This window comes from Tachyglossus aculeatus, chromosome X1 (assembly GCF_015852505.1).
Source record: "Tachyglossus aculeatus isolate mTacAcu1 chromosome X1, mTacAcu1.pri, whole genome shotgun sequence".
NCBI classification, from domain to species: domain Eukaryota; kingdom Metazoa; phylum Chordata; class Mammalia; order Monotremata; family Tachyglossidae; genus Tachyglossus; species Tachyglossus aculeatus.
The window spans coordinates 85,559,278-85,579,125 of NC_052101.1; the positions used below are offsets into that span (position 1 = coordinate 85,559,278).

At 47.2% G+C, this 19,848-nt stretch overlaps 1 protein-coding gene across 2 annotated transcripts in view; it reads left to right on the top strand.

Moving 5' to 3' along the window:
• Positions 1–19,848, top strand: part of PSKH1 (protein serine kinase H1) — a 59,719-nt gene that overhangs the window by 12,453 nt on the left and 27,418 nt on the right. For both annotated transcript variants that reach the window (XM_038772868.1, XM_038772869.1), the window contains one exon: positions 2,820–3,854. In XM_038772868.1, coding sequence (XP_038628796.1) covers positions 2,907–3,854 — 948 coding nt within the window. In that variant the 5' untranslated portion in view covers positions 2,820–2,906. The remainder of the gene's footprint in view (positions 1–2,819; positions 3,855–19,848) is intronic.

A 19,848-nucleotide genomic window follows, 5' to 3' on the forward strand; every position in this document is an offset into this window, starting at 1 on the left:
CTACTTTTCTATGTAGCTGGAGCCTAGAATTTGGTCCTTCCCCAGAAGGAGCAAGACACCTTTGTGACCCCACCGTTGTGACCCTTGAAGTGAAAGCTTTGTCCTGAATTATTTTCTTTTGGATCAGAGGGGCAGGGGGGACTGCTTTTGGAGTTAGCACAGTTTTTGGGTTTGATTACTTCAGAATAATAATAGAGATGATTTATTTGGTTGTATTGTTGCCCACTGGCCTGAGAATTGGGGAGGCAGCTCCTTCCAAACCGTAGGGACACTAGTGGAAGTAGCATTTTTCCTGATCTATTGGCTTTCTACTCTGCTCTATTCAGTGCTCATGTTTCCTTTGTGAAGGAGATGAGACCACCAGATTCCAAAGTCTTTGCTCTGAGCTTTAAACTCAAGGAAGGAGGAATTCATTTTCAAATTGCTTAGTTTAAAAATTAATTTTTTGAGTCCACTGCTCGGGTCTATTGTGGCTGTGGCTTGTTGCTTACTCATGGGCAGTCAGACAAGAGTCCGGGCAAAACCTGAGCAATTTTGCAAGAGGAAGAGAGTGAGGAATTGCCCCATTATGGAAGAAAAGGGAAAGGAAACCTCATTTTAGCTGAGGAGCATTCTGATGTTTTCTTTCTAATGGAGACTCTAACCGTTGGCCTGGGTTTCTTTCAGTGCGTTTAATTGGTTTGGTTGGTTTTCATGCTGTATTAGTGAATAATTTAGCTACCTCTATTTTAGTATCTGTAAGAGTGTGTTTTGAATTCTTCCTCTCCCTCCCTTTCATTTCAAAGAGTACTTTGGGAGAGTTGAGGGGGCGACAAAAAGGCCTCGGCTCTTGGCAAAGAAAGGTTCGGGGCCTCTGCTTGAAACAGACTTTTTAATTTGGCATTTCTCATTTGCATGTGCTTTGCCATCAACAGTGAAAGAATTGTCACAGTAACCCTGAAAAGTGGGAGGGTGACACATCCCATCTTGTCTCTCCCCCAGGGGAACAGAGTGGCCAGCCTCTGGTCTCTCAATCAGGTCAGAACTCAGAATAAATGGTTCTCTTCCTGCTTTCCAGTGCCATTATTTCTCTCAGCTGAGGGTGTAGGTAAGGAGTGGGTGACAAGTGAGCTCTTGTTAGATAGGGCTACTCCTTGGGTTCTACTTCAGACCTGTGAAGCGGGCAGTTTTCTAGTTAGATTATTGGAAGCCGGGAAGAAGTGTAGGCCCTTAAGTGCAATATGTGATCTTGAGGAACAAGAGAAGTAGACCGAAAATAGTAGAATGGCCTCCTGAGAATGAAAGGACTAGTCAGACACTCGGGACAAAATTCTGAGGTAACTGGTGGGGAAATTTGCCCTTGGCAGTAGATCTGGAGCCTGTCTCCTGACTGAGCTGTTGACTATTCGGGTCAATTGCCATGCCGAGAGCCTTTGTTGGGAGCATGCTATTATTATTATTATTGTTAGTCTTATTGCGTGGCACAGTGGAAAGAGCCCGGGTTTGGGAGTCAGAGGTCGTGGGTTCTAATTCTGGCTCCACCACTTACCAGCTGTGTGACTTAGCAAGTCACTTAACTTCTCTGGGCCTCAGTTACCTCATCTGTAAAATGGGGATTAAAAGTGTGAGCCCCACCTGAGACGATCTGATTACCTTGTATCTACCACGGCGCTTAGAACAGTGCTCGGCACATAGTAAAAGCTTAACAAATACCATTATTATTATTATTATTATTATCATTATTCTATTAAGTACTATTTGTCAAGCACTGTTCTAGGTGATGGGGTAGATACGAGTTCATCAGGTTGGATACAGTCCTTGTCCCACATGGGACTCACAGTTTAAGTAGGAGGGTCATATACGGTCAAATCCCATTTTTCTAGAATCCTCTTTCTTTAGAAAGCCATCTCCATGGTCATTACTGTGTCCCCTGCTCTCTGCACAAGCTGAAGTCATCTGTCTTTGCCTGGAGTCAAAGAAGCTATGCCCACAGCCTCTTGACCTCAGGCTGGGTCGATGGGCAAGTGACTCGTGACTCCCAGCCACTTTGAAAAGACTCCACCATTCCCTTGCTCCTTCCCCCATCACTCCTGATGTAAATTTGACTGAAATATGGCTTCTCTAGAAAATCTCAAATGTTTCGGAAGGAGTGTGACAAGCCAATAAAAAAAACCAGCTAAAAATGAAGGCCATGAAGATTTGGTAAAGGGAACAAATTCTTCCACTCCTCCCAGAGCTGAGTGAACAGGAGTGGGATTAAACTGCGGCAGGAGGGATGTAAATTGAAAGTGGTTTACCTTTGGTTCAATCAATGGTATTTAATGAGCACTTACTGTGTGCAAAGCACTGTATTAAGTGCTTGGGAGAATACAGTATAACAGAGTTGGTAGACATATGTTCCCTGCCCACAAGGAGTGTACAGTCTAGAGGTTGTCTTTTGTTGTTATTCCTTCTTTCATCTCATGTGTCACAGTATCAAGCAGCCATTTGATCAAAGTCCAGCCAGGGAGCTTTAAAGCAGTCCTCCCCTTCCCTCCCCACAGAATGGCATTCAGGGGAGAAAGCTTTTCGAATGTTACCAGGAAGCCTCCTTGCAGTCACAACAATTCCTTAATCTGAAATGGCAGCCAAGCATTGAGACAGTTTGTGAGATCTTTAGGGATGGTCAGAGCTTAGGCAACAAACATGCCGGTCACAGTCTGGGGAATGGGATTTTTTTGAGAGAGAGAGAGAGAGAGAGAGAGAGAGAGAGAGAGAGTGAAAGTAAGTGCGTGTGTGTGTCTTCTCACCAAAGATTGGCCTTCTCTGATGACTCCCTCCTTCTCTTTGTCTCTGCCCAGGTCTGATCGGGGGCACTGCCCGAGAAGTGGGTCCTGCTGGCACTGACCTGAGAGAATGCCTCCCCGGCTGGGTGGCTCCCTTCCGTGATGGGCTGTGGGACAAGCAAAGTCCTCCCTGAGCCTCCCAAGGACATTCAGCTGGACCTGGTCAAAAAGGTCGAGCCTTACACTGGCCACAAGAATGATGTGTACAAACATTTCATCAAGGACGATGGAGGGTACACCATCAAAGCCGGCTCCCCTTCGCCCCCTCATAATACCAACCCCTCCCCTGGTGGACCCCTGGCTGGCCAGATGGAGTCCCCTGTGCCCCGCAGGAACAAAGTGGCCAGATACCGGGCCAAGTTTGACCCCCGAGTGACAGCCAAGTATGACATCAAGGCCCTGATTGGCCGGGGCAGCTTCAGCAGAGTGGTCCGGGTGGAACATAAAGCCACCAAACAGCCCTACGCAATCAAAATGATCGAGACGAAATACAGGGAAGGGAGGGAAGTGTGCGAGTCTGAGCTGTGTGTGCTGCGACGGGTCCGCCACACCAACATCATTCAGCTCATTGAGGTGTTTGAGACTCAAGAGCGGGTTTACATGGTGATGGAGTTGGCCACCGGCGGAGAGCTGTTTGACCGAATCATTGCCAAAGGCTCCTTCACCGAAAGGGATGCCACCCGGGTGCTGCAGATGGTCCTAGATGGGGTTAAGTACTTGCACACACTGGGCATCACGCATCGGGATCTCAAGCCAGAAAACTTGCTGTACTACCACCCGGGCACTGACTCCAAAATCATGATCACAGACTTTGGACTGGCAAGTGCCCGGAAGAAAGGGGATGATTGCCTGATGAAGACCACGTGTGGCACACCAGAGTACATTGCCCCCGAGATCCTGGTCAGAAAGCCCTACACCAATTCTGTGGACATGTGGGCCCTGGGAGTGATCTCGTACATCTTGCTGAGTGGGACCATGCCCTTTGAAGATGATAACCGGACCCGGTTGTACCGGCAGATCCTAAAGGGAAAGTACAGTTACTCAGGGGAGGTGAGTGTCCTTGCTGGACCCCTGGGGCATTTGCTCTTGTTTGCGAGGAGGGATGGGGACTCGGGGGCTGGCAAGCCCTTATATCTGGTGGGGAGCCACTGGGTTGGGATTTCTGAGGCTGTCGGCTAGGTGGGTAGTGCAAGGAAGGGAGGGAAGTGTGTGAGTCTGAGTTGTGTGTTCAGCTGTGTAAGCTGTGTGTAGTTCTAAAAGAAATTGCCTCTTTCTTACCTACCTTCACTCCCTCAGATTATCATTTTTATTCCTCTGGTGTCTCTTCTAGTCTGACTCCTCCTTCTTGTTGTCCTCCTATTGTCCTCCTCCTCTTCATTCTCCCCCCCCCCCCCGTTCTCCTCCTCCTCCCCCTCCCCGTTCTCCTCCTCCCCCTCCCCGTTCTCCTCCTCCTCCCCCTCCCCGTTCTCCTCCTCCTCCTCCCCATCCTCCTCCTCGTCCTCCTCCTCGTCCTCCTCCTCTTCCTCCTCATCCTCCTCCTCCTCCTCCCCATTCTCCTCCTCCCCGTTCTCCTCCTCCCCATTCTCCTCCTCCTCCCTGTTCTCCTCTTCCTCCTCCCCGTTCTCCTCCTCCTCCCCGCCCTCCTCCTCCTCCCCATCCTCGTCCTCCTTCATTCATTCATTCAATCGTATTTATTAAGCGCTTACTGTATGCAGAGCACTGAACTAAGGTTTGGGAGAGTACAATACAATAAAGAGTGACAGTCATTGCCCACAACGAGCTCGCAGTCAAGAAGGGGGGAGACCGACATCAATACAACTAAGCAGATATCAATACAAATAAAATTAGATATATACATAAGTGCTGTAGGGCTGGGAAGGGGGAAGAGCAAAGGGAACAAGTCAGGGCGCTGCAGAAGGGAGTGGGAGACGAGGAAAAATGGGGCTTAGGCTGGGAAGGCCTCTTGGAGGAGATGTGCCTTCAGTAAGGCTTTGAAGGTGGGGAGAGTGATTATCTGGCGGATTTTAGGAGAGAGGGTCTTCCAGGCCAGAGGTAGGACGTGGGCCAGGGATCAGTGGTGAGACAGGCGAGATGGAGGCACAGTGAGAAGGTTAGCACCAGAGGAGTGAAGTGTGCGGGCTGGGTTGTAGAAGGAGAGAAGCGAGGTGAGGTAGGAGGGGGCAAGGTGATGGAGTGCTTTAAAGCCAGTGTTGAGGAGTTTTTGTTTGATGCAGTGGTGGATAGGCAGCCACTGGAGATTTTTGAGGAGGGACGTGAGATGTCCTGAACATTTCTGAAGAAAGATGAATCTGGGCAGCAGAGTGAAGTGTGGACTGGAGTGGGGAGAGGCAGGAGGTTGGGAGGCCAGTAAGGAGGTTGATGCAGTAATCTAGGTGGGATAGGATGAGTGGTTGTATTAGCATGGTAGCAGTCTGGATGGAGAGGAAAGGGCAGATTTTAGTGATGTTGTGAACTGGGACCGACAGGATTTGGTGACGGATTGAATATATGGGTTGAATGAGAGAGAGGCATCAAGGATAACGCCAAGGTGACATGGGAAGGCTGGTGGTGCTGTCTATAGTGATGGGAAAGTCCAGGAGGGGACAAGGTTTGTGTGGGAAGATAAGGAGCTCTGTTTTGGACATGTTAAGTTTGAGATGATGGGAGGACATCGAAGTAGAGATGTCTTGAAGGCAGGAGAAGTTATGAGCCAGGAGAGAGGGAGAGAGATCAAGGGAGGAGACGTAGATTTGGTTATCATCTGTGTAGAGATGGTAGTTGAAGCCGTGAGAGCGAATGGGTTCTCCAAGAGAACGAGTGAAGATGGAGAATAGAAGGGGACCGAGAACTGAACTTTGATGGACCTCCCACAGTTAGGGGGTGGGAAGCAGAGGAGGAGCCTGTGAAGGAGACTGAGAATGAACAGCCAGAGAGTTAAGAGGAGAACCAGGAGAGGACAGAGTAAGTGAAGCCAAATTTGAATAACGTTTCCAAGAGAAGGGGGTGGTCCATAGTGTCAAAGGCAGCTGAGAGGTCGAGAAGGATTAAGATGGAGTAGAAGCTGTTGGATTTGGCAAGAAGGAGATCATTGGTGACCTTTGAGAGAGGCGGTTTCAGTGGAGTGAACGGATGGAAGCCAGATTGGAGGGCATCCAGCAGAGAATTGGAGGAGAAGAATTGGAGACAGTGGGTGTAGATGATTCGTTCAAGGAGTTTGGAGAGGAATGGTAGGAGGGAGATGGAACAATAACTGGATGGAGCTGTGGGGTTAAGGGAGGGTTTTTTTTTTTAGAATGGGGGAGACAGAGGCATGTTTGAAGGCAATGGGGAAGAAGCCATTGGGGAGAGAATGGTTGAAGATGGCTGTGAGGGAAGGAGGGAGGGGGCAAGAATTTGAATATGGTGTGAAGGAATGGAGTCCGGTGCACATATGGAGGGGGTAGCATTTGAGAGGCGGTAGATCTCCTGTGGAGATACTGCTGGGAATGATGGGAAGTTGAGGGGGAGGGATTGTGGAAGGGAAGGGGCCTGATGGTGTTAATTTTCTTAATAAAGTAGATGGCCAGGTCAGCAGGGGCAAGGGATTGGGGAAGCATGGGGACGGGGGGCCTGAGAAGGGAGTTAAATGTCTGGAACAACTGGCGAGGGCACTGAGCATGGGTATCAATAAGGGAAGGGAAATAGTTTTGCCAGGCAGAGTTAAAGCAAGCAAGGATAAACTTGAAGTAGACAAAGTCAGCTTGATATTTAGATTTCCGCCAGCGGTGTTCTGAGGCTTGGACACAAGAGTGAAGGAGGCGGACTGTGCAGGTGATCCAGGGCTAATGGGTAGTGTTTCGTGCTTGAAGGGATGGGGGTGTGGGGGCAGGCAAGTGAGTTGAGTTCATCTATTTGGTCATCAAGAGTGGGTGGACTGGATATGGAGGCTGTGGGGTGTGATGAGTTGAGAGCTGGATGGGGTCGAGAGATCAGAGGTCTCTGGGGGAATAGCACAGATTTACAGGGAGGAGTGTGGGAGAGGAGGCAAGTGAGAAGTTTGTGGTCAGAGAGGGATTTCAGAGTTGGTAAGCGTAGAGATTGTGCAGTGGTTAGAGATGATATCAAGTGTGTGTCCAAGTTGGTGAGTGGGGAAGGTGGGGTGGAGCAGGAGGTTGACAACCTCTCAAGCTTCTTGAAGCAGGGTTGGAGAAAGAAAGGGAGACATAGCCACACTCCAGGATATACATATATTTTTATTATTATTAAGTGCCGTCAAGTCGTTTCCGATTCATAGCGACTCCATGGATATACTTTCTCCAGAACGTCCTGTCCTCTGCCATAATCTGCAACCTTTCTAATGGTTCTTCCATTATCATTATGGTCTCTGTCCATCTACCTGCTGGTCGGCTTCTTCCATGTTTTCCCTGGACTTTTCCTAGCGCTAGTGTCTTCTCCAGAGAATTAGTCGTCCTGATTATGTGTCCAAAATATACTAATCTAAGTCCAGTTATTTGGCCTTTCAAAGACCACTTTGGTTTAATTTGCTCTAAAATCCATTTGTTTGTTTTTTCGGGCAGTCAGTGGTATCTGCAAAAGTCTTCTTCAGCACCACATTTCAAAAGAATTGATGTTCTTTCTATCATGAAATATATACGTATGTGTGTCTCTCTCTCCTGCCTCGTGAGGGCTGCATTTTGGGCTTGGTGAGAGCAAGGACCCAGGCCTCTTCTTGCCTTGTCCCCACCCCCTTGTTCTCTTTCTGCTGTTTCCCCTGGGGCCCAGCTAAGGCAGCAGTGAGTGCATGAAGAATTGTTCTCCAGAAGTAAGTATCCCCCAGATCAGATTGTAGGCTGGAGGTCAGATGCAGGACTGGTAGATCCTCAGTAGAACCGAGTCATAGCAGGGGTGGGAACTGTGCTTTCCTGGCCTCCTGGAAGCTCAAGCAGCTTGGGGAGCAGCTCGGGGCAAGGCTAGGCTTAGTGGGAGGGGTGGAAAGTTGGGGAGCTCCCAAATACTGCGCCATTTGGTCCCTCGGCGATACCGGTTTGGAGCATTGCATTTCTCTCTCTGCTCCAAACTGTAGCAGCAGTATAAACTCTGGAGGCCCTGAGGCGTGAGGTGAACTGCCAGGCTTTGGTGTGGTCAATAATAAGAGGAAATTCCAGCTCAAATCCCAGACTCACACTGGTCAGATCACAGCAAGGGCATGATGTGCTGATTTAAACATTAGCAGAGTGGTTGCATTTTAACTTACAATATTTCATTCCTGGAGCTGCTTTGGCTGCTGAGACCTCAGAGCAGGATTCAGGGTCTCTCCTGGCACAGTTGAAGGCAGGAGGGATCATGCCTACCAGAACTATTGTATTGTGCTTCTACCAAGCACTTAGCACACGGTAAGCACTCATTCAGTAGCATTGATTGATTTGGGCACCCCATGGCCATGTGTTTATTTTCTTTTGACTTGGGTGTCTGATTACAGGAGAGGCATTGATCTCAGGAGTTCTTTAAGCAGGTGCTCAGTCAATTTTTTAAACTTTACAAGCTCCTCCTAACTTCCTATTGATTTTTCAGAAGCTGAATTACAAATGAAGGCAGTGGTGATTTAACTTCTGTCATCAATGGACAGGGCTTGGATTGGGCAAGGGAGTTTTCTCTTCTAATCTTTCCAGACGAGATAGCCTGCCTGGTTCCAGATTGATGCACAGCTCTTACGTACATATCTGTAATGTATTTATATTAATGGCTGGCTCCTCCTCTACACTGTAAGCTCACTGTGGGCAGGAAACATGTCTGCCCTCTCTGTTGTACAATACTCTCCCAAGAGCTTAGTACAGTGCTCTGTACACCTCAATACATGCCATTGAGTGATTGATTGGGAAGTGATTTAGGCTGCTTTGTGCAAAGGGTTAAGAGGATCCTAAAGTCACTGTAAGCCTCACTGTGCGGTTCCCATGGCTGTACTTGAAGCAGCTGAAGCCTTGTCAGTCTGTAGTAAGCCCTTATACTTGCCAGTAGATGTGAATCCCCCATTTCCCTTAGCTAGGGACTCCTTATATGCCTTGTCCTCTGGCAGAATGGAAGGGACCATGCTCTAATTGTGATCTGTTCCCTTTAGCTCGCCTTCTGACTCTCCTTAGTTTAGAGGCAGGCTACCACTAGGCATCTCCCAGTCAGAGTTAGCTGGCCTTGGGTGGGGTGGTCGGACAAAGGAGAGGTGCCTGCTTTGAGGGGAGCGTGCCGTGTCCTTGTGGGGAGGAACGTCAAAGTTCATCTGAAATGGTCACCTCAGGTGTAAACGTCAAAAGCTCATCCACAAATTTAGAGCAGGAAAATCTCTTGTCTCCCGAATCTCCGAAACACAACCCTCTCTTCCTGGGGATGAGACTGGTGAGAGCCCTTAGCGCAAGTGATAATTTGGGGTGGGGGTTGGGGGCGGGGATTACAAGGGTAGGTTGAGTTGAAGCACAGAGTTCCGAGTCTTCTGCCTGACACTGATGGGGCCCGAGTGTGGATTCTGACCTGACTGTGCCGTTCCACCCTTCCCCTCCCCATTCCCCAGCGAGAGCTGGTTAAAAGGCCAAAATGCACGTTGTCTGGTGAAGTAGTCCCATTTTCTTGACGTGGCATGAAATGTCACCCAAGCTAATGCTGTGGCTTTCAGTGAGAGTTCTACTTGCCATTGAAGTTCTATTCCTGGAGTGCGGGCTGTGCTTGAAGAGGCTATTAGGAGGAGATCAATAGACAAGATATCTCATAATAGGTCTTTGAAGTCCTGCTGACGTCAGCTGCTCTAATTATCACTCCCATATCCTCTGGTAGCTTCTCCCCCATGCAGAGGGCAGGGTTCAGTGGAGTACAGAGATGAGCCAATTCGGGCCAGGCAGACCTGGGAAGAGCTCCTGTTGGCAGCTCGTTTGGGAAAGGGTGCCCGCAATTCCTCAGGCCACAGGGCCACAGGTCAACAGGAGGCCCTCTGCAGACAGAAATCAGCCTCAACTGTCTTATCAGCAGCACTCAGTTAAGTAGGTGGCAAGTCCAGCCCGATGGTAGAGTATCGAAAAGGACTTTCACATTACTGAATGTCCAAAGCAGGAAAGAACTGGCTTCCGTCGCATTCTGGATGCGCCCTCTAGACGCTAAGTTCGTTTTGGGGAGGGAATGTGTCTGTTATATTGTTATAGTGTACCCTCCCAAGTGCTTAGTACAGTGTTCTGCACACAGTGAGCACTCAGATACTATCAATTGATTGAACTCGACTGTCAACATAGTACCCCTCTCTCTTCCCCCTGCATGGGCTGGAATTATAGCCTGAAGAGTCAGAGCATCCAAGTGTTTACTTACCCCAGTGGCTTGAAGAGAAGGTGAGTGTTTGTACGAACTGAGAGATCTGAAGAGAGCCCCCCTGCCTCAGTGGTCAGAGTAAGCAAGCTTCCCCCTGAGAGGCTTATGTGCCAGCTTCTGGGCCATGGTCTTCTCATCCTCCTTTTCCTCTCTGTAAAGCCCACTCCCTGTCACCTGGGCTGCAAAACTTTCTCCCACAGATCCTATGGTCTTCTGACCCTATTTCAGAATGAGGCAGGAATGGGAGCAGCATCTCCATCCCTGCCAAAGCTGAGGCAGAGAACCATGTGTCAGGGAACATGAGTTAAAGGGCTTCTTCTTTCATTTCCTTCGCTGGCCCTGCCTGAGATCCCCACTGCAAGCTCCGCATAGCTAGGGAGCAACTCCCAAAGGTGAAACCATTCCTGGTGCCTAACAATCCCAAATACAGGTGGCCCCACAAACAGAAGGGTATAGGGTAGGTGGGCATGGGAGGGGGACAGTATGTATGTTTTGGTGTGTGTGTGTTTTGGGGGGGAGAATCCAGGGGGGGAAAAGGCAGAAGGGAAGGGAACTAGGCAACTGAATGGAATAAAATGAATTTCCTTACATTCAACCCTATCCATTTGGCCCAACATGTTTGAACCCATTCCTTTTTTCCTCTGCTGACTCTTTGTGTTGCTTCTTCAAACTCCTCTATTCACAGGGCAGCCAACTTCCTTTTCCTAATTTTAGGCTGTGGTGTGACAGTTCAAGAGAGCCAGATTGATTTCTGATTCCTGTTATGCAGTTGGGTGGCACCTTGATGACTGCAGCTTCTTGGGTTATAATGTGCATCAGTGCCTGGGGAGACCGAGGATTAATTCAGTCGTATTTTTTGAGCGCTTACTGTGTGCAGATCACTGTACTAAGCGCTTGGGAGAGTATAATACAACAATAATCAGACACATTTCCTGCACACAACGGGCTTACAGTCTAAAAGGGCACAGGGTTGTGTCAGCCTGCGATAAGTAGTGGAATCAGCCACAGTCCTGCCAGCATCCAGGAAAGGGCACAGATGTTTTTCACCTAGTTGTGGTCAGGGAACGTATCAACCAACTCTCTTATTTTGTACTCTCCCAAGTGCTTAGTACAGTGCTCTGCACACAGTAAATGCTCAGTAAATACCATTGATGACGATGATGCCTGCTTGTCTCAGGCAATTAAGAAAGACATCGTTTGAGGTCTTGCATCATGTCCGTGACTAGCTGGAGCCAGCATGGGTCTAATACTTGCTGTCACCTCTATTGTTTTTTTCCTCCCCGCTCTTCTCCTCCCCCCTCCTCCTCTTCCCCTCCTCCCTCTGTCTCGGCCTCCTATTATTGTTATTAATACTAAAATGTATTAAGTGCTTACAAGTATGCCAAGCACTAGGGGGAATTAAGACAACAATCAATTAAGATGCTTCCTAGCCCCAAGGGGCTCGCACTCAAAATGGGGGAGGATAGAAACATGAAATAGGAAGAATATTTAATCTAGTCATCAGTGAAAACAAAGCACATTTTTGCCAAAGTATCAAGAGTACAATTTGAGTTAAAGACAAATCTGGAAGTTAAACCCTACTGGGAGGAGGCAGTCCTTGGGCTCTTCCTCTCTGCTCCAGGCCAACAGTCCTGAACTGTGTGAAGGTGGCTTCTGTCCTCTCCTTCCATCTTCTTTCTCCCCAGGCCCCACCTTACCCTGTTCCTGGGGAGGGTGAGCCTTCGCACTCCCGTGGCGTTGGGTAGGAAGAGGGAGGGTGTCCCATCCATGGGGGAGTTTGTGTGGAGAGAGGTCTCTGTTACTGCCCCAGGGTCTATTGACCTGTTAGCCTCCAGCTCTTGAGGGATTGATGGTAAGGTCTCCTACTGGCCTGGGCCACTCTGGTGCTGGGTTTGGGGAACACCTGAGTGCAGCAAGACTTCTAACTGCCTGTGATTTATTTTGTCCTCTTCAGGCAGAATAGTATGGCTGCCTCATTTGGATGCAGAAATCGTTACTCATAGACTGACATAGCGTAGCCAACTGCCTCATGGGTGGGTGGGAGTGGGAAGTAGGGGAAGAGGAACAGCAAGACTACTATTTCTGTCTCAGGGCAGGAAGGGAGCTACAGGCAGAGCTCTCTTGGGCTGCCTTTGGCTCTCCAAATCACATATGAGCTTTTGGGCTCTAGCCCCTTTTTCCTTGGATATGTTGGAAGCCTCCCTGAGAACCTAGACTCACTTACCCCTCTGACTGCCAACAAGGAGCTTCAGTGAAGGGAAACTGCTTCCGCTGTGGGTGACAGACAGGGGCCTCTCCCCACGGCAACTCTTGTTCCTACAGCAACACTGCAGTCTCTGACCTGCCAGAGCAGTTCATTAACCCTGAGGTCAGAGTTGCTTTTAATAAATTCTGTCTCTTGTTCCCCCTCCTCCCCCACATGACTGTGAATGTACATTTGTCACCATTAATGAAAGATGATGTGCTCTCATGTTTAGAAGCTTCTGTGCTTACCTGCCAGAGATCACCTTTTCTCAGTTGTTTCTCTCCCACCCAGTCTACTGTAACCTTTACCTCACTGGTCCTCCAGCCTCTCTCGCCCCTGCAAATTGTCTATAGAACAGCTCCCACAGCGATCTTTCACTCCCCCGGGTCTTGCCTCTTGATGCCCTTTCTAAACCCTCCAACAATTTCCTTGTCCTTCATCATATTGCAGCCGTCTTTCACGCTGAACTGAGAAAGAACAGGATTGGAATCATGAAACTTCTTCAACAATAGGTGGTACTTGAATGGAGACTGCCTTTTTTGTTCACTAGCCCTAGACTACTGACAAGGGAATTTTTCCAACTCCACTTGCCAAGGGACTTAATGGACTCTTCCGCTTTTCCAATGCAGCAGAAAGATTTGCTCATGAACCTGGATTTTGGCAGAGGAAGAGTTCAGGTCCCTGATGGACTAGAATTTGCAAAGAAGAAGAATTTCAGTGGCTAGTTAGGGTTGCTGTTCAGCCCTGGCCCCATTGCCATCCAGGCCACTGAGTGACACTTGTGCAAAGGAGAAGCATACCATTGAGGGTGATGCGGGGAATTCTCTCCAGCTTTTTTTTAAGGTGGTATTTGTTAAGCGCTTACTGTGTGCCAGGCATTGTACTAGGTGCTGGAGTAGATACAAGATAATCAGATTGTCTGCATTGTTGTAGTTCTCAGGCACCCTCCTGAGTACAACTTAGAGGATCCACTCATTGAGAAGGAATGAGGCCTAATGGAAAGAGCCCGGGTTCTAATCCCAGCTCTGCCACTTGTCTGCTGTGTGACTTTGGGCAAGTCACTTCACTTCTCAGTGCCTCAGCTACATTGTCTGTAAAATGGGAATAGTAATAAGAATAATAATAATGACATTTATTAAGTGCTTACTATGTGCAAAGCACTGTTCTAAGCACTGGGGAGGTTACAAGGTGATCAGGTTGTCCCACGGGGGGCTCACAGTCTTAATCCTCATTTTACAGATGAGGTAACTGAGGCCCAGAGAAGTTAAGTGACTTGCCCAAAGTCACACAACTGACGATTGGCGGAGCCGGGATTTGAACCCATGACCTCTGACTCCAAAGCCCGTGCTCTTTCCACTGAGCCACTCTGCTTCTCTAGTACTGTGGGCTCCATGTGGGACACAGACTGTGTCTGACCTGACTAGCTCGGTTGTACCCCAGTTTTTTAAAAAATCCACTGGAATGAATTCTCTCCAGTATTCTCTCCAGTCCGAGATTTTGTAACTTTTTAACATTCCATCCCAGAACTGCCCTCCCTCTTGCTGCCTATTGCATTTACATCTGGAAAATTAAGTTCAGTTCCACCTTGAAATGGGGAAACCATTTAGGGGTTTCTGGTTTTGCATTTTTTCTTTGGACTTTCTTCCTTACGTCTTTGCTAGCCCTACTGAGAGCTCACCGCCTCCAGGTAGGCCTTCCCAGACTGAGCCCCCTCCTTCCTCTCCCCCTCCTCCCCCTCCCCGTCCCCCGCCTTACCTCCTTCCCTTCCCCACAGCACCTGTATATATATATATATATGTTTCTACGTATTTATTACTCTATTTGTACATATTTATTCTATTAATTTTGTTAACATGTTTTGTTTTGTTGTCTGTCTCCCCCTTCTAGACTGTGAGCCCGCTGTTGGGTAGGGACCGTCTCTATATGTTGCCAACTTGTACTTCCCAAGTGCTTAGTACAGTGTTCTGCACACAGTAAGCGCTCAAATACGATTGAATGAATGAATGCTAGGTAAATCGTTTGGTCTTCTGCTTATTCCCCTGCTCACTGTTGATGACATTCATTCTCAATTAACCTTTAGCTGGTGAGGTATCTTCATAAGAACACAAGACCATAAACAAGGCCAGATCAGTGGTCCATCAAGCTCAGCAGGCTGTCTCCGACAGAGACAACAGGATACTTGAAAGAACTATGTGATGGCTGCCCTCCTTAGCTTCCATCCTAATGTTTGGGGACGAACCATGTAGCATCCTTAGCTTTCCTTCTAGTAACCCATTATGGGGTTTTTGGTTTTTTTTTTTAGTTTAGTTTTAATGGCATTTGTTAAGCACTTACTATGTGCCAGACACTGTGCTAAGTGCTGGGGTAGTTACAAGATAATGAGGTTGGACACAGTCCATGTACCACATAGTCTTAATCCCCATTTTACAAAGGAAGTAACTGAGGCATAGTTACTTGGTTTACATAAAGTGACTTGCCCAAGGTCACATAGCAGACAAGTGGCAGAGCTGGGATTAGCACCTAGGTCCTCTGTCTCCCAGGCCTGTGCTGCTTCTCCTTGTCCAAATATTGATCCAAACTTGTGTTGAACCTGTTGCTGTTTTCCACCTGCACAACATCTTTTGATAATGTGTTCCATATTCTTACCTTCTGCGGTGTGAGGAAGTGTTTCTTTTTGTTTTGAACCAACCATTTTCAAGATCCAGTGGATGCCCCTTTTCTGCGGTGTGAGGAAGCGTTTCTTTTTGTTTTGAACCAACCATTTTCAAGATCCAGTGAATGCCCCTTTATCCTGCTGCTGTTAGATTTGGGGAACAAGAATTCCATGTTCGCTTTATCAGCTCTCTTTATGACATGGTAAGCTTCAGTCATGTTCCCTTTCACCTTTCATATTTCCAGAATGCAAAGCCTTAACTATGTTCAGAAGCTTCTCCATTCCTCTGATCATCTTGGTTATCCATGTCTGTACATTCTCCAGCTCCACTGTGTTCTTCCTAAAGACAGCATTCCAGATGCGGGCATACAATGATCTTACATCTTGGCAAAATTATGCTTTTTAGTTTGTCTATCCTTTTCCTTCCGGCCCCCGACATTGATTTGGTCAGTTGGCCTGATGATTTAAAGAGAAAAAAAAAGGCATCCGTGACTCCTAGATTTGCCCTGAGGCATGCCGCCCAATAGCTCACTCAGTTTTAGGAGTCTTTTTGAGGTATACCCCATCTGCACAGCATTTCACCATGGGGGAAAAACAGTATCATCTTGCAAACTTGTAGCTTTTTCTGTACACTCCCTCTTTCAGGCCATTTCTGAGGAAGTTAAAGAAGCACAGGGGTAGCACTGATCCCTGAAGGACGCCACCCATATCACATCAGTGCTCTGCACACAGTAAGTGCTCAGTAAATACCATTGATTGATCTCCATCCCCAAAACTGGCTGTTTATCCTTACCATCCATTTCCTGCCTTTGAGCCAGTTTTCCATCGACTGAACATTTCTTCCAGTTTCCTGAGTACTCAGATTTTTGAAAAGCCTTTGGAGTGGTACTTTGTTGAAGGCCTTTGGAAATCCCCTCCCATGCATGTTGATTCCTTGAAAGAACTCCAGCAGAGTAGTAAACTAGACTGTAAGCTCGTCACTAGACTGTAAGCTTGTCATGGGCAGGGAACGTGCTTGCCAATTCTGTTATATTGGACTCTCCAAAGCGCTTAGTATGATGCTCTGCATACAGTAAGTGCTCAATAAATATCATTGATTGATTAGTGAAACCTGATTTCTCTTTACAGAAACCATTTTATCTTTTCCCCCAATAGATTATGTTTTTCTAAATGCTCATTGATCCTACTAATTTGTCTGGTATAGAGTGAGACTCACCAGTCTCTAATTTTCAGGCTGTTCTGAGGAACCTTTTTTGAAGGTGAGCTTTGCATTAGTACCACCAGTACTCTGGTGCAGTGGTCCTTTGAAACAGTAGGCTGCACTCCCTTGACAGGGTTTATTTTAATTTTAACGGTATTTGTTAAGCACTTACTGTGTGCCAAGGACTGTATCAAGCCCTGGGATATAGATACCAGGTAATCAGATCGGACACAGTCCCTGGCCTACCCGGGGTTTAACCTCCCCTTCATGTTCCTAAGGTGAATGTAACCTGATTCTGGTGAATTGCTTATGCCCAGTTTATCAAGTCACGCTAAAAGATTCTATATCTTTTGGACTTAGTTTGATCAAGTTCTTCCAGCTCATCGTATTACAAAACAGATTTTGGATGTAGCCTCACGGCTATCTTCAGTTCCTCCTTGGGTGCAACTTTTAACCCCACAATCGTCAGACAACTCCGCTGGCTTGCTTTTGCTACAGTGCATGTTTTCATTACACCTTTTGGCTAGAACACAACTGAGGGCTTAGGGAGTTCTCTTCCGACAATGATTGACTAGAATGTGATGTGGGTGGCTTCCGTACTTCAACGTGACTTCTCCTTAATGCACGGTCCTCCAAGAATGCAACACCCACATTAAAGAACTGACTATTTGATGAATCTTTTGTTGTTCTTTGGCGTTTCGTACAAAGTTCTGCTCAAACTCCTTTGTGGCCTGCGTAATTTCCTGTTTGTGACTGACCTGGCACTCTCTGCGGACTTGCCCATTCTCAATTAAGTGAGATTTTTGTTTTTTAAAGAGATGACTTTTTCCTCCTCTAATGACTTATTTTGCCCTGCCGGATATCCTTACAGGGTTTCTGCTTGGTCACCAGGGTTTTTGTTCAGGGGCACTCACATGACCTGGGCTTCTTAAACGTTGGAATTAATTTTTTTTTTCTCTTCTATTCAGCTTCTTGACTAAATTTTGTTTTTGTTTCTTAGTTTCCTTTTCTAAAATGAAAAAAATCTATGTGGTTTTTTTTGAACATGTCCCCCTTAGGAAGAATGTTAAATTTAATTGAGTCACTATTGCAGAGTGGCTCTCCCGTATCTTGTCCACTACTCAAAATGAAATCGAATATATTGTTGGCTTTTTGAAGAGCAGTTCCAGAAAATGGCTATTTAGTCTATCCAAAAAACCTTCTCTCCACTTCTCTTCCTAATGAGTTATTTGGGCAGTCTATGTGTGGATAATTTGGATCTCCCACTCACTTGTCCTTTAGTTTGCTGTTTATTTTTCTTCTTGATCAAGTTGTGTAAAGTTAGAGACCTCACTCATTCCTAACCCCACCTCCTGAAAGAGTCTGCTGGATCTCTCATCCAACTTGGTACTGTAAATTGCCACTTTTTTTTTTTAAAGCTTTCTTTATCTCTTTCCTGAAACTTCATGCAGTTTGGCGTCCATGTGACAGTTCTAAGCCAAACCAATTTTAACTAATTTAGTGAGTAAAATTGGGTAGACACTGCATCATTTCCTGCAGTTAAATACGATATAGAACCTTTTTGGTGTTCCCTTCGTCTGAATTGAAAAATAACACGTTGGTCTACTGTGATTTATCCTGCGTATGCTACCAATTTTACTTATTGCTCACGACTCCATTATGTTCCAGGTGCTATGACTTTTTCAGTATTTGTTCCATTATTTTATTAAGTCTGGTCGTCAGTCTTTACTTACCTCACTGTTGCTGGTCTGTCAATATCGAAGTCCCCCCCCCCGCCCCAACTTCCCCCATTAGCAGAGATTGAACAAGACTGAGTCCTCCACATCTTCTGAGTCAGCTACCCATTGCCTGCCTGCACCTCAGTCCCCCCTGCCCCCCAATTCTCCTGTGTGATACCATGGATACGGACAGGTGGGGGCCCACAGTCTCAATTTAGTACTCATCTGAAGTTGCAGAGATGAGCAGGATGCTCACTAAAAAGGAGTTTTACTAACCGTGTTGTCACGTCTTTCCTTATTTTATTTTTGTGTCTCTAACTCTAGCAGCTTTCACTATCTATCATGTTTCTGACTCCTGGCTCCCCAATTCATACTCTTCCCTTCACTCTAACCTCAAGGGATGATGTCTCAGGTTTTTTTTTTTTTGGGGGGGGGGGGGGGGCGCGTTAATGGTATTGGTTAAGCATTTATTATGTGTCAAATGCTCTTTCTGAGCACTGGAGTAGATACAGATTCATTAGGATGGACACAGTCCCTGTCCTGCAGGGGACTCCCAGTCTAAGAAATAGGGAGAACAGGAGAACTGTGGCACATGTTAAATGACTCGCTCAAGGTCGCACAGCAAGCATGCTGTTCTGTCCCACCACATATCTTGGGTTAGAAGGAGGAAAGGGTATAACCTAGGTAGGAGTAGGATTGAGACCCATAGTCAGTTGAATTGGTGAGTCCAGCCAGAGGGCAGAGAGGTCGAGGTGTTTTTGGTGACTCAGTCTCAGGGAGCTGAGGAAAGGAAGGAAATCTGGGTTAGGCCGCCTCGCCCAGAGCTGGTGGTGTTTGACTCAACCTTATCATCCTGGGGTTTGGAATATTTGAAACCTAGGAATCTGGGATTAACCCTGTTTTCCAGGATTTCCTTGGACTGTTCTTCATTCCTCCTACCCACCCTTCATCTCCTTGTTCTGATCACTTGAGGCAGGAGCATAGACCAAGGAGAAAGTTTAGCCGAAGTATGAGTGAAGGCCAATGATCTGGCAAATAAGAAAGAATCCTAGTGAAAAAATTGGAGAAGAAATGCCTGAGGGAGACATTAATGGGCAGCCCTGAGAAAGAGCACTGTTTTTCTCTAGGACCCTTATTGCAAATCTTCCCTTTCACTGATTTGTGTGTATGTTTTTTCCTTGAGCGGCTGGCCAAGCTCCCCATCTCAGGAGGGTCTGGGAAATCCCCAACTCAAGAAAGCCCAAGCAGACCCTTGTTCTGGCTGTGAATCTGGTGGGAGTGATCCAGTTGGTTCCCTTCTACACCATGGCTGAAAAGAGCCAAGGAAACTTATTTTCTCTCCCTTTCAGCATATTGGTGGTAGCCATTTGTCTTTAATAATGATGGTGTTTGTTAAGCACTCGCTGGGTGCCAAACACTGCACTAAGCTCTGGGGGTAGATCATCCGTTCCTGTCACAGATGGGGCGCACAGTCTAGGTGGGAGGCAGAACAGGTATTGGATCCCCATTTTACAGAGGAAGAAACTGAGGCCCAGAGCAGTTAAGTGACTTGCCCGAGGACACACAGCGGCCAAATGGTGGAGCCAGGATTAGAACACAGGTCGTCTGACTCCCATGCCTGTGCCCTTTCTGCTGGGTCACACTGCTGTTACCCAAAGAACAAGAAGCCGTGTCAGTTGCAGTGCCTTGAAGAGTATTCCTGTTGCAAGTGCTTTATTATCAGGCTGACATTTTGAATACATTTGGGTGGGAAAATCTGTCATCTGAGCTGAAGGGAGATTTGGATCTTTTTTTCATTTCAGTTTTTAAACGCATCTCTTCCTTTCAGCTTTAGGGATGGGATCCAGTTAGTCCAGGAGAGCTTAAGAGGAGATGAGGTTGAGGGGGCCAGAGGGCACCCAGACCTC